This window comes from Falco rusticolus, chromosome 2 (assembly GCF_015220075.1).
Source record: "Falco rusticolus isolate bFalRus1 chromosome 2, bFalRus1.pri, whole genome shotgun sequence".
NCBI classification, from domain to species: Eukaryota; Metazoa; Chordata; class Aves; order Falconiformes; family Falconidae; genus Falco; species Falco rusticolus.
In genome coordinates, this window is record NC_051188.1 from 28,900,459 (window position 1) to 28,926,396 (window position 25,938).

General features: G+C 40.2%; 1 protein-coding gene across 1 annotated transcript; it reads right to left on the bottom strand.

The window, feature by feature from the left end:
• Positions 1–4,244: 4,244 nt before the first annotated feature.
• Positions 4,245–25,924, bottom strand: MRPS31 (mitochondrial ribosomal protein S31). The gene is made up of 7 exons (XM_037377231.1): positions 25,752–25,924; positions 23,373–23,663; positions 22,543–22,701; positions 17,528–17,674; positions 14,427–14,500; positions 9,990–10,133; positions 4,245–4,948 (listed from the first exon to the last, which is right to left on the bottom strand). The coding sequence occupies exons 1-7, from the start codon at positions 25,877–25,879 to the stop codon at positions 4,737–4,739; spliced, it is 1,155 nt and encodes a 384-aa protein (XP_037233128.1). The 5' UTR covers positions 25,880–25,924; the 3' UTR covers positions 4,245–4,736.
• Between the last annotated feature and the right edge of the window lie 14 nt (positions 25,925–25,938).

Consider the following 25,938-nt stretch of genomic DNA (forward strand, 5'->3'; position numbering starts at 1 on the left):
TCCCAGGACAGCAGCGGGGTGGTCCCAGGCCACCACATGGCTCCTCCACGGGTGACACACCGCAAGAGCACAATCAAACCTATTGTGCAGCTCTAGAACAGTTGTGGATTTAATCAGCCAGAGGGGGAACGGTAGGGGTGGGGAGGGGGGACGGGACCAGATGGACATGGCATAAAGATTTTATATCTAATCAAATAAATCTACACTGACATCTTGTGGAGATCATGAGACCAGAATGGTGCAGCCACTTGGTGGGGTGGGATTTACACCCTCACTGTGCCCTGCCAGACACCATTGCAGTGGCAGCCAGACTTGCCACAGAACCTTCAGGTGTGTCCACAGTGAAAACCAGGTCCTGCAATCTCAGAAGCCATCCTTCTCTGTCCACAAAGATCGTTTTGCTAAGTGATCTTCACAAACCCAACTAAAATGTGACTCTTTACTTTTAAATCCTCACTGAAAGTAATACCATGGCCCCTCTTGCATAAATGCCGTGATGCTTCAGGCTTCTAATCAAAGCACAAGCTTCCGATGAGAAGCTATTTTCATGCTGAAATTTTACTGTCTCTGTAAGCACTGAAAGAAAATGGACTTGAGTAGCACTTCAGAACTCCTTTAATGCTCCTCTTCATCTAAAAATACATGCTTTAAGCAAAAACTGCCTGCAGTTCGGAAATATGCAAGATTTTCCTCCCTATTCACCCCATTCGTTTTAGCTCCTCTGCAGGTCAGAAGGGTTAAATTAAGCCGCTGCCGTCTTTCTTCTAGTGTTCTCTTTCTTCCAGTGCGCGGGTAAATGTTCCAAGTACCACCCCTCTGTCAGGCACAGGCCACATCAATGCCACGGTGTAATTGCTTGGTAGGGGTTAACCAAGAGTTGAAATCCCAGCACAGATAATCTTGCAACCAAACCATACAATCATTCCTCCAGCTTCTTCCTAATACCACACTGGGGAGCAAATGCTCACGCTTGCTCCACAGCGGGGCAAAAAGTGCTTCATCAAGCCTGATTTCTAGCAAACCATTCCTATCAAACAGGTTTGAGAAGACCAAGGGTGCCATCAGATGTCCAGCCCAAGAGGCTGGCATTTACACCTCACTGAGGTCCTCTGCGTGTAACACAACAAATCATTCAGTCCTTTATGGGGTTTTCACCCTACTCGCTCCTATCCTTCCCCTTGGGCAAGGGACCACCCCCAAGAAGTTTGGATTTTTTCCAGCCCAGTTTCTGACCTGTCCAGTTAGCAGAGGGGAGACATGGAGCTGGGTTCAAACCAGGTGGTAGGCAAGTGCTTTTAACTGTGATAATCAGTTTGGCCATTGGCAGGGCAAGACCAGCCCTTGGGAAACAGAAATAAAGAATTTACAGGGACACGGACAGCCAGGTAATCAATGTTGTGCCTTAAACTTCTCCATTACACCTTTAGAAACCATATGGGCCCCTTTCGTTTCCCCCTTTCTTCCCTCGCTCTGTCAACTCTGTCACTGCCCTCTGCCAGGTCTTCTACCTGTGCCAGTGCCTGTCTCCTCCGAGATGGCCAGAGACCCTCTGGAACCACTGCGGTAGCACCAGGCGGGTGGAAATAGACACTACCCAGCTATGATGGAATGGGGGGAAAAAGGAGCCTGGACTTCTTCATGGTGTAGCAGCCAACCTGGGAACGCCATGACCACCATTCACAATGCTACCAACAGCTACCACCATCATCAACAGCGAGTCTGTATGCCTTTGCATGCAACTTTGCAGTAGCTCAGCCATCTCCACTCAACAAGACCTTCTCCTCCTGCTACGTACCCATTGTATCCACACCAGATAAAAAAAAAAAAAAAAAAAAAAAAAAATCACACATGGACAACATCAACCCCCCCTCCCCAGTTATGGCCCCGGGTCAGTCAGCTCCATCTTTTTGCTCTTCTCAGGGCAGCATTAACAGCCCCCCTCAAAGCCAGACAACTGTCCAAAGCGGGTGTCATGGAGGTACAGCATTAGCAGCACATTTAACAAGACCTCAGCTTTATGCACGAAGAAGGAAATGCAAGACCACAGAGCATAAAAAACACTATTTTGCCTTGGAGAGATCCTAATGCTGAGTCCATTAAGTTACATGTAATACCACCCAACCAGTTACAAGAGGGAACAAACCAACCCTCAGAAGAAAAGTCTGAATGACTCCAACATGGGAATCACTAGCTGCAGCACTAGCTCCTCCCTGAACAACGGCTGACAGCTTTTATCCTTTGAGCTGCAAAAGAAAAGGAGCAATTTTTATGCTTCTAAGTGACTAACGTGCAAGCAATGCTTTACATTCCTGCAACTCTCCTCCTTTGGGACTGCCAGGAAGTGTACAACTCAAAAACCCACACACAAAAGCCCTGCCATTTCAGCTCTCAATGTGCCTTGAGCAGTCCCCGTAAGCATCCTTACATATGTGCAGCTACATCTGATCAATCAAATCTTGTTGCCCAGTATTAACTCTCAAATCTATATTTAAGCACCTAAGTAGGAATTACTACAGCTTTCCAAAGATCCTAAGCACCAACTCTGTTAAGAGCTTGTCGAAGTACTGACCTCCTAATGAATCTGTTCAAATGATAACATTCACCTCTCTCCCAGTGCTGGGAAATTCAGTACTGTCATCCACAGCTAATGCTCCCGAACCTCCTCCAGTAAGGGCCGAGCTTGTGAGTGTCCTGCCTTTCTTATAGAAACAGAGGTCAGATGCAAATACACAGAGGAGACTTTTCTTAAAAGTCTGTGGTGAATTCAAAGTCACTGTACCTTGTTTTAGAAAAGGCTCATTCAGATACAGCAGAATGCAGGCATCATAGTTTGGTAGAAATTTGGGAAGATGGTATCTTTGAAGTACAACGTATTTGGGCATTGAACCAAAAATTAAAACTATCCAAGTACTAAATGGAGATACTTTGATACAATTCTTACTTGCGCCATTTCAAAGCCAGGAAGCCTCTGAAAATCTCTGCATTTGAACCTTGCTGTTCTTACAGCTAGAAAGTCAAAAAGCTGCTTTTCCTTTCCACAGCCCGAGTCCTGCCCTTTGCCAGACAGGCAAACCCACATCCTGCAGATGAGCAGAACACAGCAACAATATTCCAACTCACAGAAGAAAGCCAACTCTTTTAATTTTCTTTTCCTTTCTTGTAATTCTCATTTTAAAAATCAGTTTGCATATGAAGCCAGTGTTTTACCTTCATTCTGTAACTTTCCCCTTCCTGCCTCAGTTACGAGGAAATGCGAGAAAAAGATAGGATCATATTTATAGGGCCAACAGCTGTTAAAGAGGTTGGAGTAAATGTGAGAGAACAAGGAAGAACACAAAATCTGAGGCTGGAAATGCTCTGGAAAGTTAGGCAGCGAGACTTAATCCAGGATTCTGAACGAGTGAGTAACTCTGGATGAAAATTTAGCAAAAGGTAACTGAAGTAAAATATACTGCGATTGCTTAATAGATACGACAGAACATTTGCCTTTAGTTAGAATAAAGGACCATCTAGAAAATATAGATACTTCACCAGCATCATCAGAGGACCAAACACAAAACAGCGATGGCATTATGCGACAGCAATCTGTAGCCGACAACTCTCCTTGCCAGCAATGTCAAGACCCCCGTCTAGACCTACAGATGCAGGAGATAAGGCCTCAGCTCCAAACACTGCAGTAATCATAGAATCATTTATGTTGGAAAAGACCTTTAATATCAAGTTCAACTGTTAACCCAGGACTGCCAAGCCCACCACTAAACCATGTCCCTAAGCACCAGATGTACACATTTTTTGAACCTTTCCAGGGATGGCAATTCCACCGTGTCCCTGGGCAGCCTGTTCCAATGCTTGACCACCCTTCCAGTGAATAAATTTTTCCTAATATCCAATCTAAACCTCCCCTAGCACAATTTGAGGCCATTTCCTCATCATAAAACTGCTTGCTCTAACACACAACTTCATGGATTACTTGACAACGAGATCCATTTTCAAACAACAAATACCGATGGGAAGTTGGTCAAAAGCTTCAGAATGGATGTATGGACGGTAGGAGAGACTTCCCATATTATTTTATGTAACTCACCAGTGTTATGCTGTGCACACATCTCATGAATACAATACCTCTTCACTGAGCAGATAAACAAGCATTCAATTCCAGTGACTTAGTCATTACAAAAAATTTTAAAATGAACCAATGAAGATAACTACTGAAAGGAGGAAAGAAAGGATTAACACCATCCAAATACCAATACCAAATTCATTGTATTTAATGAATTAGCAAAGTGAACTGTTCATATCTCAGTAACAGCTCTTCAACATTACAGCTGTTTCTGGAGTTTTCAAAAACAAAAGCATTTCAAGTTTTCCAGAATGGGAAAGATGATCAAACCTGTCAAGATATACACCAAGTGTAAAGGGTGTAGGAAGTGGCATTACTCCTAGTATTTTGTATGGTCAAAAGATTAGTTTCAAATTTAAAAGACGACAATTTTGTTAAACTAAATTTTAAATGTACATTCTACAGAAGCCATACTTTTCAGTTCCTTCTTTTGTTGTCAAAAATTATCCACATATACATGGACATACACACATGAAAGTATGACCTTTGAGTTTATTATTTAAACTACAATTTTCAGGTCACATGATTACTATGCACTGACAGTACTTCCATTGTAAGAAATCATCAATTTTGATGCAATGATTCCTCATTTCAAGGTTAAGCACTTTCCCAAGTCTCAAATCTCTTGAAGAAATTCCTTCTTTTCCTCAAAATACTTCTGAAACCACTCAATATGTTCAATCTTCTGTTTAACACTGAGGTATGGGTTTTTTGAAAGCCCACAAATGACCAGCTCCATGAAGTGACGAATAGGTCCTTGCTTAGGAAAACCTTCGAGGTGTTTCTCCAGAAAGATATGTTCATGAAATTCAGCACCATCGTCCATCCCTAACAGAAGGGATCCAAGAAAATGACAGTTATTATCATAACAGCAAATTTAAAGTAAAAAAGGATATAGTTCGCAAATAATCTTAAATTTGTGAAATTAATGGTTCTGTGCCCTTGAATTCTTTTGCACAGTTAAGCCAACCACACAGAAGTGGAAGAAACTGTAGAATTTTAACACATTAATTTCTCCCTCTACACAAAAAATGTCAGCACATATCATACTCCTGACTACCCTATTACTTCAGTTTTGTACTCTCATTTATAAGAATATCTAATATTTAAATCAGCTTTCTGGCTGGTAACCTGGCTGAAAGCTGATGCCAGGGTGGAAGCAGGGGGAGTAATAAAAAAAAATAAATAAATCTTCTTGCTAAAAAAAAAAAAAAAATGTTAAGTATGTGAAAATTTTGATTTACCATGGGTACCATCTTTTAGACTGGGGACACTCTCTTCATAAATTCTTTAAGAAAACACTTGATTGCCTAAATTCTGCAGAGGATTAGAGAACACAAGCTAGTCCTGAACAAATGAGGCAACCTCATAAAGTACGTCATATGAACAGCTAACATACACTCGCATGTTCATTCCAAGTCATGGTTTTAACATCCTATTGCTATCAAATGGGCATAGAAAAGCAGTTTTCCAATGCTTTCTGAATCTGGGAGTGTATGCCAACATAAAAATGTTGTGTATCTCACCAGTTGCTACTTTTAAGTTGTAACCAGTACAAAAGATGATTCAAAAGCATTTAAAAGCATCCACAGGAACACGGGACAAGGAATTATTATTATAGATCATATAATCACGCACAGCTCAGATCCTATGGTAAGTTTTTGATCTCTGCCCTGTGGATTTTCTTTGCTGTTCATGTTATGATGCTAGTGCACGCAAGAGACTCAGAACACAAATTCCTACATGCAGAAAAGAGGCTGCTTTTGCAGTTTCCAATTCTCAGATAAAAAAAAACAAGGCAAGCTGGGATTTGCAATTGAAAGATTATTCTTCAGTTAGGGATATGTGAAAAATTTTATTTATCTGATCTGCTATAGTTTTGTAAATGACATTTGCACCTTTAAGTAAAAATATATCATTACAGAACAATACTGTATATTATATTTCCAGACAACAAAAACAGGAAGTCTACTCTGTAGACTAAGTGTAAATGTTTCTCTACACGAGCTAGGGTATATTATTTGACAACATTAAATCAGGAGTATTAAAATCGAGGCAATTAAGCCATGTCAGTCCTAGGCTTCCTCCTGTGTAGAGCTTCTACAGTTTCAGAAGAAATGATGCACAGCTCTGGGATGGAGAAGTCTCTCAGCTTGTATTCGCTAAGTTCTTTCTTTCTTGTTCTAAACTTTAGGAACTGCAAAATCTGAACAGGCTGGGAAATACGCTTATTTTTCCCACAAATGTGAGAAAATGTTTGTCCTTGAAAAAGCAAGCATGTTTCCTTCTTCAGAAACTCTTTTTTCCTTTATGTTAAAAGTTTAAAAAAAAAATCACGTCAGCTTCAGAAGGTATATTTCTGCTGTGCTTGGAGACCAATGTCCATTTACAGATTACCATGTCACCCACACTGACTTTCCTCCACCAAGGGAAGGTGGAATCTTGCTGTACCTGGATGCTACTGGTTGCTTTCACAAGCTAACATCCTTTCCAGATTTCCAGACTTTTGCTGGTCACAAAAATCCAGGAGAACTATACCAAATGAGCCCACTACCAAAAGAATCTGAATAATGCTGACAGTAAAATTTGGCCTTCTTGATGCTCTTCTTTTGGGGATAGATACAGGGTATCAGGAGAGATTACATCTAATTAATAATTTCACCGATTTCATCTCTAACCCAAGAGAAATGAAAAAATTTATAGCCTCACAAAAACACAAGTCAGAAGGAAATATTACACCGTGTATTTTGATCTCCCATTTGTCAAAGACTATCATACATAGTTTGGGGATGAAGTGTTAGCCCAAACATTTCAGTTAGACCACATATTTCAGTCCTCAAAGAAGTAAAGCATGCATCACAAAAAGAGACCACAATTGCCCAAAGCATCAGAGGCCGAGACTTCTGGTGGGAACTGATTAGATGAGATATGCTTGCATGATTCCCCTCACCCCCAGCAAGCCGTAACTTCCTACATGGGAAGAACAAGCTTGTCCCTTAGCCTCTCTTGCACTGTCCTCAGAAACCTAGTTTGAAAGAATATGCATGGTGGGAGGATTTTCTTCATCGACCTCAAAGCACCAAGTCACCCACTCTCAATATCCTATTTCCAATACCCTACATACAGCAAAACAGAAAGTCTAGGGAATTTCTCTAGCTAAAACACTAACCCTCCCAAGACATGGCCAATGTTGCCTTAAAGATGACATCTCAAACGCAGATGTCCATTCCTGTAGGGAGTGTTGCTGACATGCTATAAAGATGACCAAGTATCCTGATCTAGTGAAAGATGTCCCCGCCCATGGACTAGATGATTCTTAAAGGTACCTTCCAACCCAAACCATTATATGATTCTAGGATTTTTAGAATGAGATAAGTAATGCTTTTACAGTAGGTGCCTAGAACAGACCCAGAATTTACAGTAAAGCAATCCCCCCCGAAAATGACTGTGTAACATTTGCCACCTCTCTTAGCAAACCGACTCAATGCTTCTCTGTTGGGAAAAGCATCTTAGCAAAACAGCCAAAACAGGATTTGGTGAACGTTTGCCTACAAAAGTCAACAAGGGGCAACTGAGGCATTACTTTTCCGAGACTTCCATTAAGCCTATCACTTCTGCCCTAACAGTCTCTGGCCCACCAGAAGCATTTACTCCTCAGAATGAGGTGCTAAAACAATGTATCATCAAGAATCTGCACTGTCCTTTCTAACCACTGTGCTCCTCAGGATGTGAGTCTTAAATATAAATGCACAGAAATAATTTTTAGAAGGGAAAAAAATCAACGTTTTTCCCAACTTTTTGCCATGCCAAATCATGGAGCAAAACTAAAGCTACTAGAAGCAGAAGAGGCAAGCAGAAAGGAGGAGTGAGAATGATGTTACGCAAGGTATACTGATGGTTTGCTAACCTGGTAAAAATTAATCAGAGGTCAGAGAGATGGAGAAAAAAAAAGGTAGTTTTCTGCCTAACAGTGACTTCAACTGCATCAGATAAGGGAAAGGACACGCAGGCAAGAGCAGACAACAGGACAGCAGGGTTGGGGGGCAAGACCACTACTGGCCACTGCAGCAAGCCAGCACTTCCAGCCACACCTTCAGATGTTCACACCAAGGCCAGAGGTTTTAAAAATCATGACCTTGCCCTGATGCCTCAAAGCACAGCACAGTGCCTCGTTAAAGCACTAACAACAACACTGCAGATGCTCTGGAGACAAGAAAACAGTTACAAGCTGTCTTCTTTCTTTTTCATATTTCATTTAAAACTTTAAAGGCTTTCATAATACTAAATGTTGAGCATACATCCTTCCTCAACAGTAAATTTCATTACACTTATGTTTTTAAAGCCATGTGCTTGTGGCATAGAAGAAAAATCACACATTTCTTAATACAGAACAAGCTGAGGTAATGTCCTCCTATTGAGACAACTGTTACAAAACTGCAAATTAATAGCAGGAACAGGCATCTTTCTTTTGAAGAGCCACTGCAATTACACTATGTTGGTATAATTGGAGAGAGGTTTGCAAGCTTTTAACTGTGCTTTGACATACCTGATCTGATTAACAGTCTGTGGCCAGCAGTTTGACAGGATGGAATTTACTGATTTGATATTTCAACCTGAGAGGTGATAGATTTTGGAACACTCCACTGGAATTTTCCACATGACTAGTCTTTGTGGACAAATCAATAAAGGTTCTTGTTTAATTACATGTAAAGATGTATGTAATGCTGTCCATTCACCACCCCATCCCAGACAGCACTGTTCCAGCTACATTGCTTCAACAGAAAAACCACTGGCCACCAAAGACGCCTGGTCCACTTACAACCCCAGACAGCAAGATTCCAGCCACATTACAACAACAGAAAAACCATTGGCCGCAACGGTTTTCAGCTTGCAAAAACATGACTAGAGTATACTCGGATTTCTACATGATAGAACAGATCAATTCTGGGAGCAGTGATTATATTCTGTGAAAAAACTGCCAAAATAGGATGAGAATAAACATTAAGAAACAATGAACCACATTATGCAATTTGCAGCTCGGTATAGGACAGATTTTCAAAGACTCCCTGCTTCAGATACTAACCTGTTCTGCTTTCACTGACTGAATCATTCTAAAAGTAGTCCTGTTTGATGTCTTTAAAGTCTTAAAAAAAACCCCAAAACACACCAACCCACAGCCAAGCTCTCCCTGAAGTTATGAAGTTCCCTTCCCTAAAGTGTACACCTGCTTTGTGTAGTTGTTCTTCCCTTCCTTAACATTCGTTCCCTTTCTGCTGGCTTAACTTCACAAAATGCTTTTTTTTTTTTTTTCCAACAGTAATAAAAGTAAATAGCATGCACAAAGATGTCTAGTTAAGATAGATGCCCAGAGTGAGTGAACACTGACTGCTTATTCTTATGAAACAGATAGAACAAAGGGAGCAAACAACTGTTTAACATTCAGCCAACACAGATATGGAACTGGCAGATAGCTGATTAGGATCCTGCTAGCCGCTTGGTCTGAGAGCCACACCAAAGAACAGAATCAGCATTATAAAACACACATGGCAGTTTTAAGATTTCCTATCCTCTGCTAGAAGCTTCTTTAAAGAAGCTGCATAGTAAAAGGTATTATGTAATAGACCTGAATGGCCTTTTGGTGCTGAAAGCATCAGGGCTGAGGGGGGGAGGGAGTTCTCCCCTTTTTTGGCAGAATCTTGTCTGAAGAGTGCCAGAATGAGTTCATCTGAAGCATCTCTGATTTTGGACGCTATTACTATCAAATACATGACTCATAGCTGAAACATGATGTTACGAGAGTCAAAGGTCATAATATGCTCTAATTCTCAGAAAAGATACAAAGAGACAAATAATAAAATAGTGCACGTACCAATTTCATTGTCAATTGGGAACTCCCACAGTATTCCTTCTTTTGTCCACTGGATCATCTCCTCAAAACCATTTCGAGGAGGCTGTGCAGTTACTGCTGCAATCTCCTTTGCAAATTCCAGATCCCAAATTGTTGGTGAAGATACTAAAAAAGAAATTTTGTAAAGATCTATCAGCATGCCAAAGACTTCTCACTAACTAAAACAAAGTCCTTTAACCTTTACAGAGACTAATACTTTCAGCTGTGCTAATTTTTCTGCCTTAGATGCCAGCATCACCTTTCTCAAATGAGAAGCCTCTTGTTGACATGAAAGTCCATTAAATTCTCAAATATCTGGTGAAAACCTATTCTGAACTCCTAGGGGATAATTTATTTTTAAGCCTTTCACACAGAGCGGGAATTTAATTTTTCCACAATCTTTTTTTTCCTTTTTCTCTTTCACAAATCGTACATACTACAAACTCTGAACTTGACTGGTACACTCTGCCAAAGGAATCTTGCTTACTAGAAGAGATTTCAGGTACTTCAAAACTATACTTTCCTCCTTCAGGGAAACAACTCAGTCTCCAAATGATGGCAATTTCTTCCCCGCCACTCATAAGTGTCCCAGTTTTTGTCTCTTGGGCTTGAGAAATCCTGATTTCCTATTCTTCTTCCAAAATCAAACAGTCCCTTTAAAGACGCATCTTTCCTGATACATATAAGTACACTTTGATTAAAAAAAAAATAAAATAAAAGATTTATCTGGCAGCAGCGTTACTCTTAAGGAGTTCTTGCCTCTCCACCCAGGAGAACTGGTCATGAACCCAGACTGAACCACACTGCTGAAGTGAAGGGAACAAGCTGTTGCCACAGGACAGGGAGGAGCCACTGGGAGTGCCTTTGGCTGCTGCCTCATGACAGTTGTGCTCCCCTTTATTTTCGTGTCTCCCCCTGTTACCAATTCACCCTAAGCTCCTTGGAACAGAGATCTTGAATACAAATGCTACAGTCCATTTGAAGTGGATCATGGCCAATCAGCTATTATTTTACTAATAATAGACTTTACTAATAAGTCTAAGTATTTGAAACCAAGATATTATAATTTCATCTTCAACTCACTGGCTTACAACTCCACTGGATTAAAAATAAAGAAAAAACCTCCTCCCTCCCTTAAGAAAAAAACCAAAATGAAAGGGCAAACAGTATTTCTACATACTGAAAAGCATTTTCACATTTTGTGTTAAATCAGAAGACACTTTTCCAAATTAGGTCTTACTTAGCAGGGAAATTGCTGAAACTATATTCCCTAGCTGCCTACCTTGATTTGAGGGCTGGAAGCAGGAATAAAATACAGATAAAAGACCACACAAGAAATCATAACAGAATGAAATTATTACCCACATCTTAATACCTTTTAATAATGTGCTACTAATAAATCTTCTAGTAGAACAGAGCAGAAACTAATTTTTCAAGCTTACAGTAAAGGTGGTAAACATTATATTTTCACCTCTGTGAAACAAAATAAAATTACAGTGGTGTTTTTTAACAGGTACTGATCTTTTATGTTAACAGTTAAAAATATTTTTTTCAGGATGCCAGTTTACTTTCCCATTTACATTTCACAATAAATGCTCAATACATAACACAGAAATTTATTTTCTGTCATGTATAAACAATACTTTAACTCGTTATCTCCACTAATATAAGCCCAGACAGTGAAGGCAAATCAATCAAGTATCACAGTGGTACTTCCTGAGAGTAACACAAAAAAATTTTTTGTCAACAGGCTTAGTCAGTAAGCCAAGTAAGAAGCTTCCTGGTTTAGAATATGTTGTGCATTTCCTCAAGGCTACCTGGAATAAAACAAGGAAACACCACATAAAAAGCTGAAAGAAGCTTACTTTTTAGTATCTCATTACAAATCCAGTAAGTCCACTTGCTCTTTTACAAAATTTGTGTACATTACAGTTTTGCGTTTATTAAAAAAAGTGTATCTCAACTTTCTATCTAGGGTGACTACTAAGTGCCGTTGTGCCTGTATTGTGCTCGTGCCAAAAAGAAAGGTTAAATTCTCACCCTCTTACCTGAGTAAACCTGATTCAACTCAAATGCCAGTTACTTGAACATCACATTTGTCAAGATAGCTAAAAATAAATGCTGCATCATTCATTATGTAAAATGGACCAATTTTAAGGAAACTGGCAACCTTAAAAACAGTAAATTGAATTCCATTCTAATAAGCAACCTTCATTGTCCACCACAGAGGTGGCTGCATCCAGAAAGCTCACAGCAGTATACTTGAAAATACGCAAATTGCACTGACATCTTACTAAAGAAACTCAGTAAACACGTTAATTTCTCCCTGCAGTTTCAAGTGTAAAAAAAGGAGAAAACTACTCAGCAAGAAACTGGCAAAAACTAACAGTCTTGCTCTTGAAAAGGAAACAAATACATGTCATCTTCTGAGATATCAGAGAGGAATACTATTTCTTCTGCAGCTGCTGGTTTTATACATAGTTGTAAGTCACTACACTGAAATAAAGTCTTTTCTCCAAAGGGCCTCAGAATAGCTTAGGGAAATCAGCATATTAAAGGTCAGTGCTAAGAATGCACAATTTCATTGTTCAGGAAGAAAAGTGAAGTAGGGAGTTTTTACATGACTTGCCCATATTCACACACTCTTAGCCAAAATCCCGTTCGCAGTACAGCCAAGCCTTCCTGTGCGAAAGCTATGCCCCTTACACGGCATTACAACTGCTCCTGCAGAGCTGTGACGTTCAGTGAATAGCCAGGTATCACACACGTTTTGCTGTTGCTTTTGGGGTTTAATTTAGATGGGTTTCGGCATATGTACATGGTGGATAAGGAATTGGCTGGACGGTCACATCCAGAGAGTAGTGGTCAACAGCTCGACATCTGGATGGAGATCAGTGATGAGTGGCATCCTACAGGGGTTTGTACTGGGACCAGTACTGTTTAGTATCTTCACCAACACCACCGACAGTGGCACTCAGTGCATCCTCCACGTATTTGCACATGACACCAAGCTGAATGGTGCAGTTGACACACCTGAGGGACAGGATGCCATCCAAAGGGATCCGGACAAGCTCAAGAAGCGGGCCCGTGTGAACCTCATGAGGTTCAACAAGGTCAAGTGCAAGATCCTGCACATGGGTTGGGGCAACCCCTGGTATCAATACAGGCTGGGGGATGAAGGGACTGAGAGCAGCCCTGCTGAGAGGGACTTACAGGTGTTGGTGGATGTAAAACTGGACATGGCCCAGCAACGTAAATTTGCAGCCCTGGCCAACTGGCTTCATAGAAAGAAGTGTGGCCAGCAGGTCAAGGGAGGTAATTCTGCCCCTCCACTCTCTCTGGTGAGACCCCCACCTGCAGTACTGTGTCCAGCTCTGGGTTCCTCAGCACAGGAAAGACATGGACCTGTGAATCAGGTCCAGAGGAGGGCCACAAAAATAATCAGAGGGATGGAACACCTCTCCTGTGGGGAAAAGCTGAGAGATTTGGAGTTGTTCAGCCTGGAGAACGGAAGGCTTAAGGGAGATCTTATTGCAGCCTTTCAATACTTAAAAGGGGCTTATAAGAAAGATGACAACAGACATTTTAGTAGGGACTGTCGTCACAGGACAAGGGGTAATGGTTTTAAACTAAAAGAGGGCAGATTCAGACTAGATAAGGAAGAAATTTTTTATGATCAAGGGTGGTGAAACGCTGGAACAGGCTGCCCAGAAAGGCTGTAGGTGTCCCATCCCTGGAAACATTTAAGGTCAGGCTGGACAGGGCTCTGAGCAACCTGTTCTAGTTGAAGATGTTCCTGCTTATTGCAGGAGGGTTGGACCACCTGTCCTTTAAAGGTCCCTTCCAAGTCAAACCATTCCATGCTTCTAAACATACATGAAGAGCTTTACAGTAGGTAAAACAAGGCATCATTTGTCAGTCACTTACAGGATCTTTCAAGCTACATAGACAACACTAAACAAGAGAAGGCTACAAAGCAACTGAATGCATAGTCTTGGGTTCTTTCTACCTTGCTTATGCTTAGCCCCCTGTAGAGCAAGCTCATTTCCCTGGGATCACAGCCTTGTGATGAATGCAGCAAGTTTGCAACTTGACCAAATAAGCTACTGGAGCCAACATACCCATTCTCCAGGCTAGTTTTCCACTCACAGAAGACAGACAAGCCTCAGTGACAAAAAGTCAGTTTTACCCCTTCAAGTTCAGTAACAGAATGTCCTGATTAGTACAGAAAATCTACTATGCCACATGGAAGTTTTGCTTAGTAAAAATCAGAGTTACATTAAAGTATTCACTTTTTCATAGGTCTGAAAGCAGGAAGCTAACAGGTCACAAGTCTGACCCACAAAAATGAATCTCTTGATGTTCTAAAAATTCAGAATTTGGCCTCACTGGGTTTTTCATTATTGAATTTCCACTAACCTGTTTTCAGTGCATTTTCTGGTTCTGTAGAAGCCTTAGTGAATATATTAAGCCTTCTTCCTCCTTTGAGACTTCTATAACAAAAAAGACAAATGATATTTAGCATTTCACAACGCTTCACAACACTGCCAGATAACAAATTCAAAAGCACAAAATATTCTCATGAACTAACATATCTCTGGAGAAAAAAAAAACACGAGATAGTGACTCTCACTAAATCCTCAGGCATTTAACCAGAGAAAGTGTTCATGACTTTATTATTCATCTGTAACAGAGCTTCCCAAAACATTTCCATGTGAAAGAATGAGCATAAATCAAACACTGTGTTTGCAGTCATTTTTTAACTGAAATAGTTAGGAATCTGAACAAAGCTAAACAGTACCAAACTACAGTACTCGAACAGTTTTACAAAGTTGCAATTTAAAAGTGAATCTGGTGATTTGGAGATTTTTTCCCCCATAAAAAATATGGCACAATTCAGGAAGAGAAAAGGCACCAGCTAAATCAAACAATTCCTGCTTTATGACATAAATAGCCTTTTTGGAAGAGTACACAGCTACCTTCTCTGCCATATGGCAAACACTCAAAGTATATCTGCACGATATATTTTAAACAGCATCACCTTGATGCTCTCTCTTCTGAATATAAAAATATTTCACTCTGACCATCTATTCTTAATCATATTTATCTTCAGCGTAAGTGTATACCGAAAAAATTTAATAATCCAAGAGTTCAACAAGTAATCAAAATAAATTTTCTTATAAACAGGAAAAAAGTACAGTAAAGGCATTGTTTTTCCAACACACTGAAGTTCAGAACAAATGATTCTTTTAATCGTACAATCTTCTGGGTTTCCACTGAAATCCTAATATTTCCTACTTTATATATTACATACTCACTGCTACTCTGGCAATAGTTGCCCTTCCTGACCTTAAAATTTCACCTGTCTGGGTTTACTGTGGATTTCTGATAACCACAACTACTTCTGCATACCTGTTCTTCATATTACATTTTACTGATGTAACTACCCTGGATCTCTTTCAGCACAGAGCCCTAAAAAAATGTTGGTTTAGGATTATATTTTCCTATTTGTGTGTAACTCTCAATATCATCAGATACAGGCATGACTTGGAAGAACATTTATTTTAAAATTACTAGTTCAAATTACTATAAAGCACCATCACCCATTTCATTGAAATCTACTAACTCCATTTAAACTTAGATACTCTTCCTAACCCATTCTTTTCATATTATCAATAGGTAAGTATATGCATTAGATTTTCAGGAACGTGGAAGGAAACTCAGGACTAAAACTGGAGACAGTTTGCTCATTAAAGGGATTTTTAAAAATATTTTAAGGTACTGTTCCTGAAGTTATATCCCAAGTGCACTTTCATCACACAAAGAGGGCAAGACAGCTTCACAGATATCATAAATGTAATAAACGTTCTCAAACATAAGTGAAATTCACTTTACTTTGCAGTATGTTAATAAATGAAAATTTCAGCAAAGATATAAAATAATATACACCGTACCAGCATGTAATACCTCAGGTTTTCAGTTCAGATTTCATCATATTACTTCTAGTCTCTCAAACTTTGAAAAACTTTTAATCCAACATCTTAAATAAAGTATTTCTCACAGTCAGTCAAGAATCACAGCATAACAAAATTACTTTCATGTGACTACCAACTCTGTCTGACAATTACCCCCAGATTAAAGCTACCTATAGAGCTATTCAGCAGCTGATGACGACATCAGCTCCCTTACTCCTCAAACCAGCTGAATGAAAACCCCAGGACAGAAACATCTAAGTCAGGACAGCTTGGTCAAGAACCTTGTTCCACTTCTTCCTTTCTACTTCCACCACAGGAAGCCCCTCTTGCACATTCTACAAGCTCTGCATCAGGAATCAAGAAAACACTGCTTGCTGGCCTTATAACATCGAAGATGCCCAAGAGATATTTCCCTAGTACACCTTAACAGTTTGGTAGCTCAAGAACAAGGAAGTTACTCAGAAACATTTCAGCAAGCAGGTTAAATTCTTCTAATGACTGGCTATAAACTGCTGCTTTGAGGTTTTTGCATTATCTACATGGCTCAATGCATATGTTCCAACCTGTTCCTTATGGGAAGTCACAGTTCTGTTTATGATACACCGAAATAGATGTGTCTGCCAAAGAGGGCAGAATATAGTACATCTACTCACCCATAAATTTATGCTTTTTTTTTTTCTTAGTTATCCAAATTTTGTCTTCAGTATTATCTATCTAAATACAAATGAATCCCTCAAATTCCAGCCACAAACACAAAGACAAGGGGATTTATTTGCAAAATAAATTAATGATTAGAGAAGATAATTCTACTAAAAACAGAACTGCCAGAGAAAGGATATACTGAGAAGAAATGTGATGATGAGTTGCCATGGGCAAATGAAAAGACTGCAGGCAAGAAAGCATAACTTACAGGAGTAAACCAAAAATTTAAGACCACTCCTGAATTCATTAAGTAGTAGAATGGCCACATACACCAGCAGCAAGATAAAATTTAAGAGGTACCCTGAAATAATCATGTAAATTACGTTCATTCCATAGACAATTACAAAGTCACAGACAATAGAAAAATCAATTACAGAATGATTTATCAGTTGCAACAAGGTGGTAAAAACCAAAACAACTTCAAAATCTCTTTAAAACGCCAACAGAATGTATGAATCTTTTCTAAATGTAGAGCATTTATCTGTTTTCCACTACATGAAAGTAAGCCTTCAAAACCTCCATTTCCCAAAAAGTTGTGATATCAAATTGTATTGTGTAAGTCAGAATAATTTAAGTACTTAAATACAACTGTGTTTCAACACCTAGTATTTTAATAATCTAAAATTTAATATTAAAAAAGTGCACATTATTTCAATAGCTAGTTAACATTAGTGTGTTTTCACAGCGTATTTCAACATGAGCAGTACTTTTCTTGAAAAACACAACTAATTTCTTTAAGCTCTGAAGTATCATGGTAACATGAAAATGTACAACTACATTTAAAATATTAGCCATTAGTAATTGATTGCACACTCCTATTGGAAGGGAACGTAACAGAAGTACCTTCTAGAGTCAGAAGACTGAGGTGACAATCTTTCAGGCTTGGTTCCTTGACCATCCTCATCGAACTCCAAGGAAATGCGACGAGATAGCATCACACCTCTCTGAGCTGGGGACTGCCTTTTAATTGCCATTTCTGAAATAACGTTGCTGAAATTAAAAACATGAATGTAAAAACTCAAAAAATTTGTCAAAAAATTGACAAATCAAGACATTTGTCATATGTCTTAACCAGAAACGCTACATAAGCTTGTATGAATCAGAATTATATATTACTCCACAACATACACTCAACTTTTAAGTCATCAACCATTCAAGCCTTATTTAAAACGCCTCAGCTGTTACATGCTATATAGATTGAATGAAAAGTGCCATTCTAGCCTACTAAATCAACAGTAGATGTCGTCTTTGAAATTATTTAGTTCCCAACTAAAAGAATTTCATATATCTGCATACCAATACTGAGTGCACCTGGTATGTTTCCCTTAAGTAAATGAGGAATTTCTCTGGATACAAGGAATATGCTGAAATAGGGAGGTAAAAAAAAAAAAACACACCAGTTTTTTGGACACGGACCAACACTGCCCAGGGACAGAGCTGTGCTGCTGCAGACCAAAAGAAAGCTTGCCCTCACATATCAGCTGACATGGGTCAATCATGCTACCCTAATAAGTAGGTCACCTTTCCTGATCCACTGCAATCTGTTGCATCGTGTAATCATATTACAGCATTAACAGGCCAAATCTTCCTTCATAACTCTGTAGTCAAAATCATATGCAAAGAGCAAAGGCTCTGATCTCTTCCAGCACTGTATGCTACTCATTCTGAATGCAAAGGGCAAAACACACCGCTTTTCTGCCTCTGCCAGTTAGCTCCCTTAACCGATAAGTCTGTTGGTTGTTAAAGACCAAGCTGGTAGTTCTTCCTCACAGCTGTCCTCTCCATCCAACTGCTTCCAGTAACATGCAGTCCTCCAAAATTGCAGCACTCAAGTTTTAACCATGAATATCGTCTCAAAAAATACAAATAGGCCAGGCTGAAAACACTGCATATCCATTTTATGAAAATCTGCATGAAATTCAAACAATGGTTTTGGCAATTTAAGTCAAAAGAGATTTTACTGACAAGAAATACTTCTGGAAAATTATAATTTAATTGCCACAGCAACACAGTAGGATTTATCTTTGGTGTTAGATGTGGTTTCAAATGGCAGAATAAGAATAGCACAGCTCTTCAAGTACTACTCTGAAAGAAAGGCACCTGAGAACAAGTTTTAAATAATTTCATTTTAATCTTGAAGAAAAAACAATCTCAGATTAGTTGCGTATCTTACACTAGAATTTACCCTGTGAAGTGCCTACTGGCATCAGTGAGCTGGTGTTGGGCTTGACACACTTCTGAGGGTTAAGGGGACATAATTCCTAAGGTCAGCCACACACAGCCCAGCCCAACTGCTTGACCTGGCTGCAACCTAAAAGGCTGGAGTGTTCCCATGCTTCAGGGGGATCAGGCTTGCTCAGATAAGCTCTCCTCTCAGCTGACCTTGATTTATTTGTGGTTTTACACAGTAGAATTGGACAGACTATGCTACCAAGCTCTCAGAACACAGAGTCAATGGTATCCTATTTCTCACTGGGAAGTCCTAATGTCACTCTGTCATTGGTATATGAACATTTCTGGCAGCAACATTCATCACTCCCAAGATTGAAAGTGCCCCTGTATTAACTAAAAATAAAACTACAAAGATGATTTAAATGCCTTTTGTAATGAAAAACATCAGATTACGAAGTCATTCTCCAACCCCAGTGTACCTACAGTGGTTAGACATTACCTCACGTCCCAGCACGAGGTTAAAAACCTAAGTTCCTAGATACTTCTGCCTTCCAGAGGTGGGAAGCAGTAGAGCTTTTGTAACAACCACATATTCTCTCTCTTTCCTGATTAGTAACTAATAATTATAATACTAAAAACGGACACCCAAGGAGCTCTGGATGTACTTCAGCCTTAGCTTTGAATTACTTTTCTTCTTTACCCAAAACAGGAGCTGAAATTTCAACCTGTAGTGCTGCAGATTTTATTTTGGTACAGTGCCGTTGTAATTTCCACTGAGTGAAACTTCATCCCACACTGAGAAAAATAAACTCCTCTATCGTTAATATTTTCCTCTCCTAGTGAACACACTGTCCTGGCGCTGTCTACAAAACAAGGCAGTGAGACGACTGCATACAACAGTGACCTCTGGAGGTCATGCCACAATCCTGGGGAAAAAAATAAATTGGTACAAACCAAAAGACCTGGACAACATACATTGTATTGTACATCATAAATCCCAATAGCAGTATCCCAATCTTTTGCAGGTGAGCATTATATGGCTCTACTGTTTGTGAAGGGGTCTCATTTTTAAATAGTGTTAAATAATGGAGGAATATATACTGGCTTCTAAAATGTGCCAGTATATCGAATATAAAATCTTTATAGAAAAAAATTAAAGCTAAATTGCCCATATTCTCTTGTTGTCAAAAAAAATTCAATACAAAATAATCACGTATGAATAAAAGTAATTGGTTTCTAATATAGTAGAAGCATTTTAGTGCCTTGTGTGGACTGAGAAATTCTGGAATATAAAGTCATGCCCAAGCAAGTCTGAGGGCTGCTGGGCTCTTCAAAATCAACATTTTTAAACACTTATCAAGAAGCTGAAAGTACCACATTTATCTCAGAGTCTGACTGTGAAAGGTTACTATTAACCAAGTTTTCAGTCATGAAAATCAGCAGGAGCTGCTGATCTTTCCTGAAAACTCATCTACTGATAAGAGCTTCAAACTGTTGCCTAACTATTAAGGAAGAAAACAGAACTTTTCAGCATATAGCGGGGGAAAGATGGAGCGGGGGGGGGGGGGGTTGGGGAAGGCATATTCCCAGGGGAAACAAGCTAGTTCACAAAGCTGCCTCAGAGAACAGAACTTGCCAACTCAAAGCGTAGCAAGCCAGCCATGACATTCCTAACCAACCAAAAAGGCTCATTTTGGTTGAGGAAAATGGATGTTTCTAACCATTTTTCTAACTATAGTAACTCACCCACAAAGATGTTATAAAATATTGTAATAGCACATCTTAACCCATCAATCAACTATAGAGAGCCACTATATAGCTGCAGGTGCTTTTAAATGTCTGAAGAATTTAAACTCTCCCAACAAAAACACCCTTTTTGCTTAGACTAGAACTTCCTTAAGACACCTTCTTTCTTCCACAGCAGTTACAGCTGGGTAAGTGCTTCAGGGGAGGGGGAGATGCAATGGGTGGCAAGGACAGGGAGCCCTCGATGCCAGTAACCAACGATATTCAGAGCAGACGTACCTTAAGGAACAGATGCAGGTGCATATGAGGTTAGCCACCGCACATATTAGCTCAGTCAGTATCAGTACAGTCATCCAACATGTTATCAGCTATTAAGTAGCTTCTAATTTTGTTTAAGTTGCAAGATGTTTGTGTACTCTGCTCTTCTGAAAACCCCAGTGACAGAGATGGAACAACCTCACTGGAAATTAATAGCTTAATGAACACATGCTTTATATGAAACAGTCCTTATCTATTCTCCTTACATTAGGAAGCACCTCTAAGTTTTTGGTAATACTGCACACACACACACACACACAAAATGCAGAAATACATCAATTTTACATAAAGCAGCCAGACCTCTAAGCTTTAAGGCTACTCATTTCAGCTCCAAGAGCCTGTGGAGAGATAAGCTTCTGTCAAGTTCTTGAGATTTCCTATATTCAGGCTGAAAGGACATGAAAACAGAGTGCACATACAGCCTTTGGAGATGCTTGCATATGCTACCTAAAACCATACTTCCTCCTCAAATAGCACAAACCTCACATGTTTAGAGAGAATTTCATTCTGCCCTCCACAACCACCACTAGCACTCTCAGTAGAGAATGACAAATACAGGCCAAAAGTGAAATGCAGTTTCTTCCTCCTCCCTTCACAACCTCTGAAGAATATGCATTTTGTTTAACAGTTATTCATTGAGCACTGTATATCTTTGCAAACACCCAACTCAACCTATTTGCAAGCATCTGTCACGTTCTTAAGTTTTCACTTACTTAAAAGGCAGACATCAGCCACAAACATCATTAGCTTGCTGGCTGTTCTGTTTGCAGTACATTGATAAAGGTGATCATTTACCAATCCCCATAGCAATCTACAAATAATAACATATGGGTCAAACTTAAATCCTGGTTTGGGACAAATTCAGTTTCACAGAATAAACTGAAACTAAGATAAGTAGTTTGCAGTTTACACCACAAACTGCCATAAATAAAGGTTTCACATTCCTATTTTGCTGAAGATCCAATTTTCTGTTTAGTTCAGCATTTCACCTGGATTTAATGCCTTAATTTTCTGAGCAGTTATCCAAATACTAGCTGAAAATAAGCAAAGAGAATGAAAAAATCTGTGTCTAGCCATCATCCAAAAAGCAGTATGCACAACTGTTTCAGTTTCCACACAAATGTTTCTCATCTCTTTGAAAGCCACATTGGAAACTGAGTTAAGCCAAGAGATGAGTTTCTTGGGTTGACTGGAAAGTTTTGAAAGGAAGGGTGGGGCTATAAATAGAGCTAGTCTTGTTCAGTTCTGCAGAGCTGTCATGAAAATTCACCAGTCCAGACAGAACGTCTGAAACATCTACAAATCCATCCATTATGTGAGAATTTTGGAAGCTTGGGGAAAAAAAAGTATCTGTTATTATGCTAGCCTGTCCAAAAAAGTAATGATCCTGGGCAGGAAAACAATTCCATTTCTGCAAAACCATTTTATAATGAGGATGGCAAAATTTAGGGAGTTTGGTATAACCAGACTAATAATGTTCCTAATATTCACTAATTCCAAGGATAAGCTGTCCAAATGTATCTCTCAGGGCCATCTTTCCAACACAGAACCCAGTCACCTTCATGATGACATTGCAAAATCAGAATTTCAACACTAATGAAAATAACACTCAATAAACAGACCGTAAGTTAATAGTTCCCCCCCTTTTCTGTTTATCTGTGGTTTCTTCATGTCTTCTTAGCTGTGCAAGTAGTTCCGATTCCGTCTGTTTCTTGTTGAGTGGGAGGGAAGATGCAACTGCAGAAACAGCCTCCACCAGTTCTGGATTTAAAGGCTTGCCTCTGTAAGAGACACAACAGATAAGGAAATAGAAAAAATTAAAAGCCTTAATATTTTTCAGTTGTCATTTCTATACTGTCATTTTATGTCTTAACTCAGAAGTTACAGTTACCTATTATCCCAAATGGGGGTGGCCAGGGGATGGCCCGGTTTGCCCTATGTTGCACAAACCATCTCACTGACACTGACAAGCTCGTGTTCTCAAACCTGGGAAAATGGCAGCCCTATGCCACTGCATAGCCCCTCAGACATGAAGCTTGAAGACCACAGGCAGTATAGATCTGCGTGTTTATAAAAATTATAAACACACCATGGAGGAGAGCCACTTGCAAGACTTGACAATCATTATTTTTTTCCTTTTTCCTCAGTTTTATTGTATTTTACCTGAACAGTATTTCCCCCCTCACATTCAAATCACTTTATACATGCAGACGGTAGTGTTACCTTTCAAAAGTCTCAGTGCAGAAAGTTAGCACATAGTAGAAAGCCTACAACATCTTTTGTCCATATTCTCCCCTGTGATTTACTGTAATCTGTATCTGTACACCATATATCCTTACAAGATTCTTTTCCATACTCGGAAACAGCATTTGATGCTTTATTTTGTCCCAGATCATAAAAAAAAAAATATGCAAGAAAGGAGAAAACAAGTTAAGAAAAATATATACTTAACCGCTGGATGTCTTCTGTAGTTCTCCGAGGCACAGCGCCTTCACTGTCCGGGCCTTCCAGCTTGTTTGTGGCTTGCTTTTTGATTTCACGTGTTTTTAACTGTTGGAGTTTTGTCCTGTAGCTCACTTCTACTTTCATATGACCAATAATGTCTAGTAACTTCTGCTTTGGTGTTTCTGCTGTACCTTCCTGACTCTTTGATGACACTTCAGCGCTGCTGTCTTTGGAAGTAGTAGATTTATCTTTCTCAGTAGAAAGTATGCTGCTTGTGCTGAAGAGTTTCTGTATTTTGCTAGAAGTTTAAAAAAATAAATAAAAAACAGAAGCTACAAATAGGGTCCAAGGCTTTATTATTTAAGTCTACAAAAACACCATCAGTTACAACTGTCTAGGCCTAACTGAGTATGTTAAGCACATGTCCAATATGCACATTTTGACTTTTGAGAAGGACTAAGGCAGCATTTAGGTGCCTTATCATTTATGGGTTTGTCATCACAAAAATCAAATAAATTTATTTCCTCCGTAAATAAACAGCGTTTAATCTACTAACTTAAAACTTCTCAAGTATTTCTGCATTAGGTAGCAGACAGAGTTTGAATCTACTGGTAGCTGATACTTAAATTCATTAGTACTATAGAAAACTCAACAGAACTCTTAAAATGAGGCAAAGAGATCACTCCTAGCTGCCTGAAAAAAAGACTGCACCCACACATTCAGCTTCACATCATTTTACACTTGTAGCACTACTACAGATCGCATTCCCCCACCCTATGCCCTGCAATATAGCACCCAAGCATTTCTGCAGCCATGTGGGAAAATGGATCCTGCTGCAAGACAACCCAGTAACAAACAAAAAAGTTATTTTGGTTATTCTTCCCTCTGGAACAGCTCTTCTACCTAGTTTAACACATCACTAGTTTAACACAAAGAAGCTAAAACTGCCATGGTGCCAATGAGGATGCAAAGCCAGGGACAGCAGGGAGCTGCTCAGGGTATTACTGCAACACAGACACAACAAATACTCTGTAAAAACTACTGTAAAATTCAAAGAATTTTAAACATTCTAAACTCTTTAACATACTAAAATGAAATGTTTAAGTCTTTAAATTCACAAATACTTTTTTTGTTTAAAAATCACCTTAAAGTTACTAAAATAAAGAAAAAACCCTTACAATTAAGTATGTGTTTTGATTCAAAATAAAACATTTCAGTAGATCTTAAAACACTTCAACAAATCTGAAGGAATCTTGATATACTTTCCCCTCTCACACACACCCCTCCAGCTAAAAAAGAAAAATCTGCTAGGCAGGCACCACATTACTGCCTCAGTCACTCCATACTTAATAGATTGTCAGCATTAACCCTAAGTTTCAATGTTGAGAAGCAACAGGAAAATTTAAGGAAAGCTTCATCTGCATTATTGAGAAGATGGTAGGAATCCTGTGGGGAACCATTCAGTGTAAAACAGCAGATCTTTTTCAAACACGTTCTTCATTAATTCAAGCTGCATGCTCCTTAAACTATTTATCCATTCAGAGATCTTTCCTTGCAGAAAAACACAGCAAGGCTGCAAGTCCTAAACATGTAAAGCCAGTGGCACACTGCAGTTTGCACTACTGTTAGCTCATCTACCATCAGGTTTCTCTTCTGCTCAGAAGCCTATCCTTAGAAAGCAAACACAGCCACGAAAGAAACCTAGCTGCTTTATTTATCAGGCTATCACAGTATTGGAACTTGTTCAAAAACGTCGAGGAGCTTTGAAATAAAAAAAGCAAAGGTACAACAGACTTATTAGAAGTAGTTAAAAGCTTATAGTAAAAATAATAATGAACTTCCAAACGCTATTTTCAGCCAGTGCTTTGGGCATGTACTGCTCTCCTGATACACACGCGGTAAAATGACGCCCGGGTCACAGCTGCACATCCTTCCCTGCGCCCAGAGATGAGAAGGACTGCAAGGAGAGCCACGCAAGAAACACAACCCACACCCCTCGGCTTGGCCTCACCCTCCCGATGCCCTCTGCCCGCGGGTGTCACCAGGGCCCAGCCCCGGCAGGACGGGCCTGGCCTGCCTGCCGCCAAGCGGGCTTAAACCCCGAGACCCCGGGGGCGGGCAGGGCGGCGGGCCGCGGCAGGGCACAGCGCAGCACCACGGGCACCGGGCAGGCCTCGCGGTCACGGGAGACTGTCGCTAAAACAAACCCCCCCCGTGTAACATGAAGGCAAATGGCGGCAACCCGCTGCCGAGGCGCAGGCCGCGGCGCCCCGGCCTGGACCGGCCCCACCCGCGGCGCACAGGAGCAGCCTTTCCCGGGGAGCCCCGTCCCGCCAAAGGCCGCGCCCTCTCCACCGGGGAAGGGATTTGCGTGAGGCGACGGTACCTGTGAGGCCTCCCCTCCCGCCGCGCCGCCCCCGCCGCCTCCCGGCCGCTGGCTGGCCCGGCGAGCAGCCGCATGGCGAGGCGACAGGGGCCGCCGGCCGCATCCCAGCCACGGACGCGGCTCCACATCGTGGGAGCGGCGCGGCAGGCGGCGCGGTCCGGCAGAGCGGTCCGTCCCCCGCTTGGTC

Coding starts and splice junctions, on each gene's coding strand:
- MRPS31 (XM_037377231.1), bottom strand. CDS start 25,879: ATGTGGAGCCGCGTCCGTGGCTGGGATGCGGCCGGCGGCCCCTGTCGC. Junction 23,664..25,751: donor CGGGAGGGGAGGCCTCACAG/GTACCGTCGCCT, acceptor TTAAACTTCTAG/CAAAATACAGAAACTCTTCA. Junction 4,949..9,989: donor CCCAATTGACAATGAAATTG/GTACGTGCACTA, acceptor CCCTTCTGTTAG/GGATGGACGATGGTGCTGAA.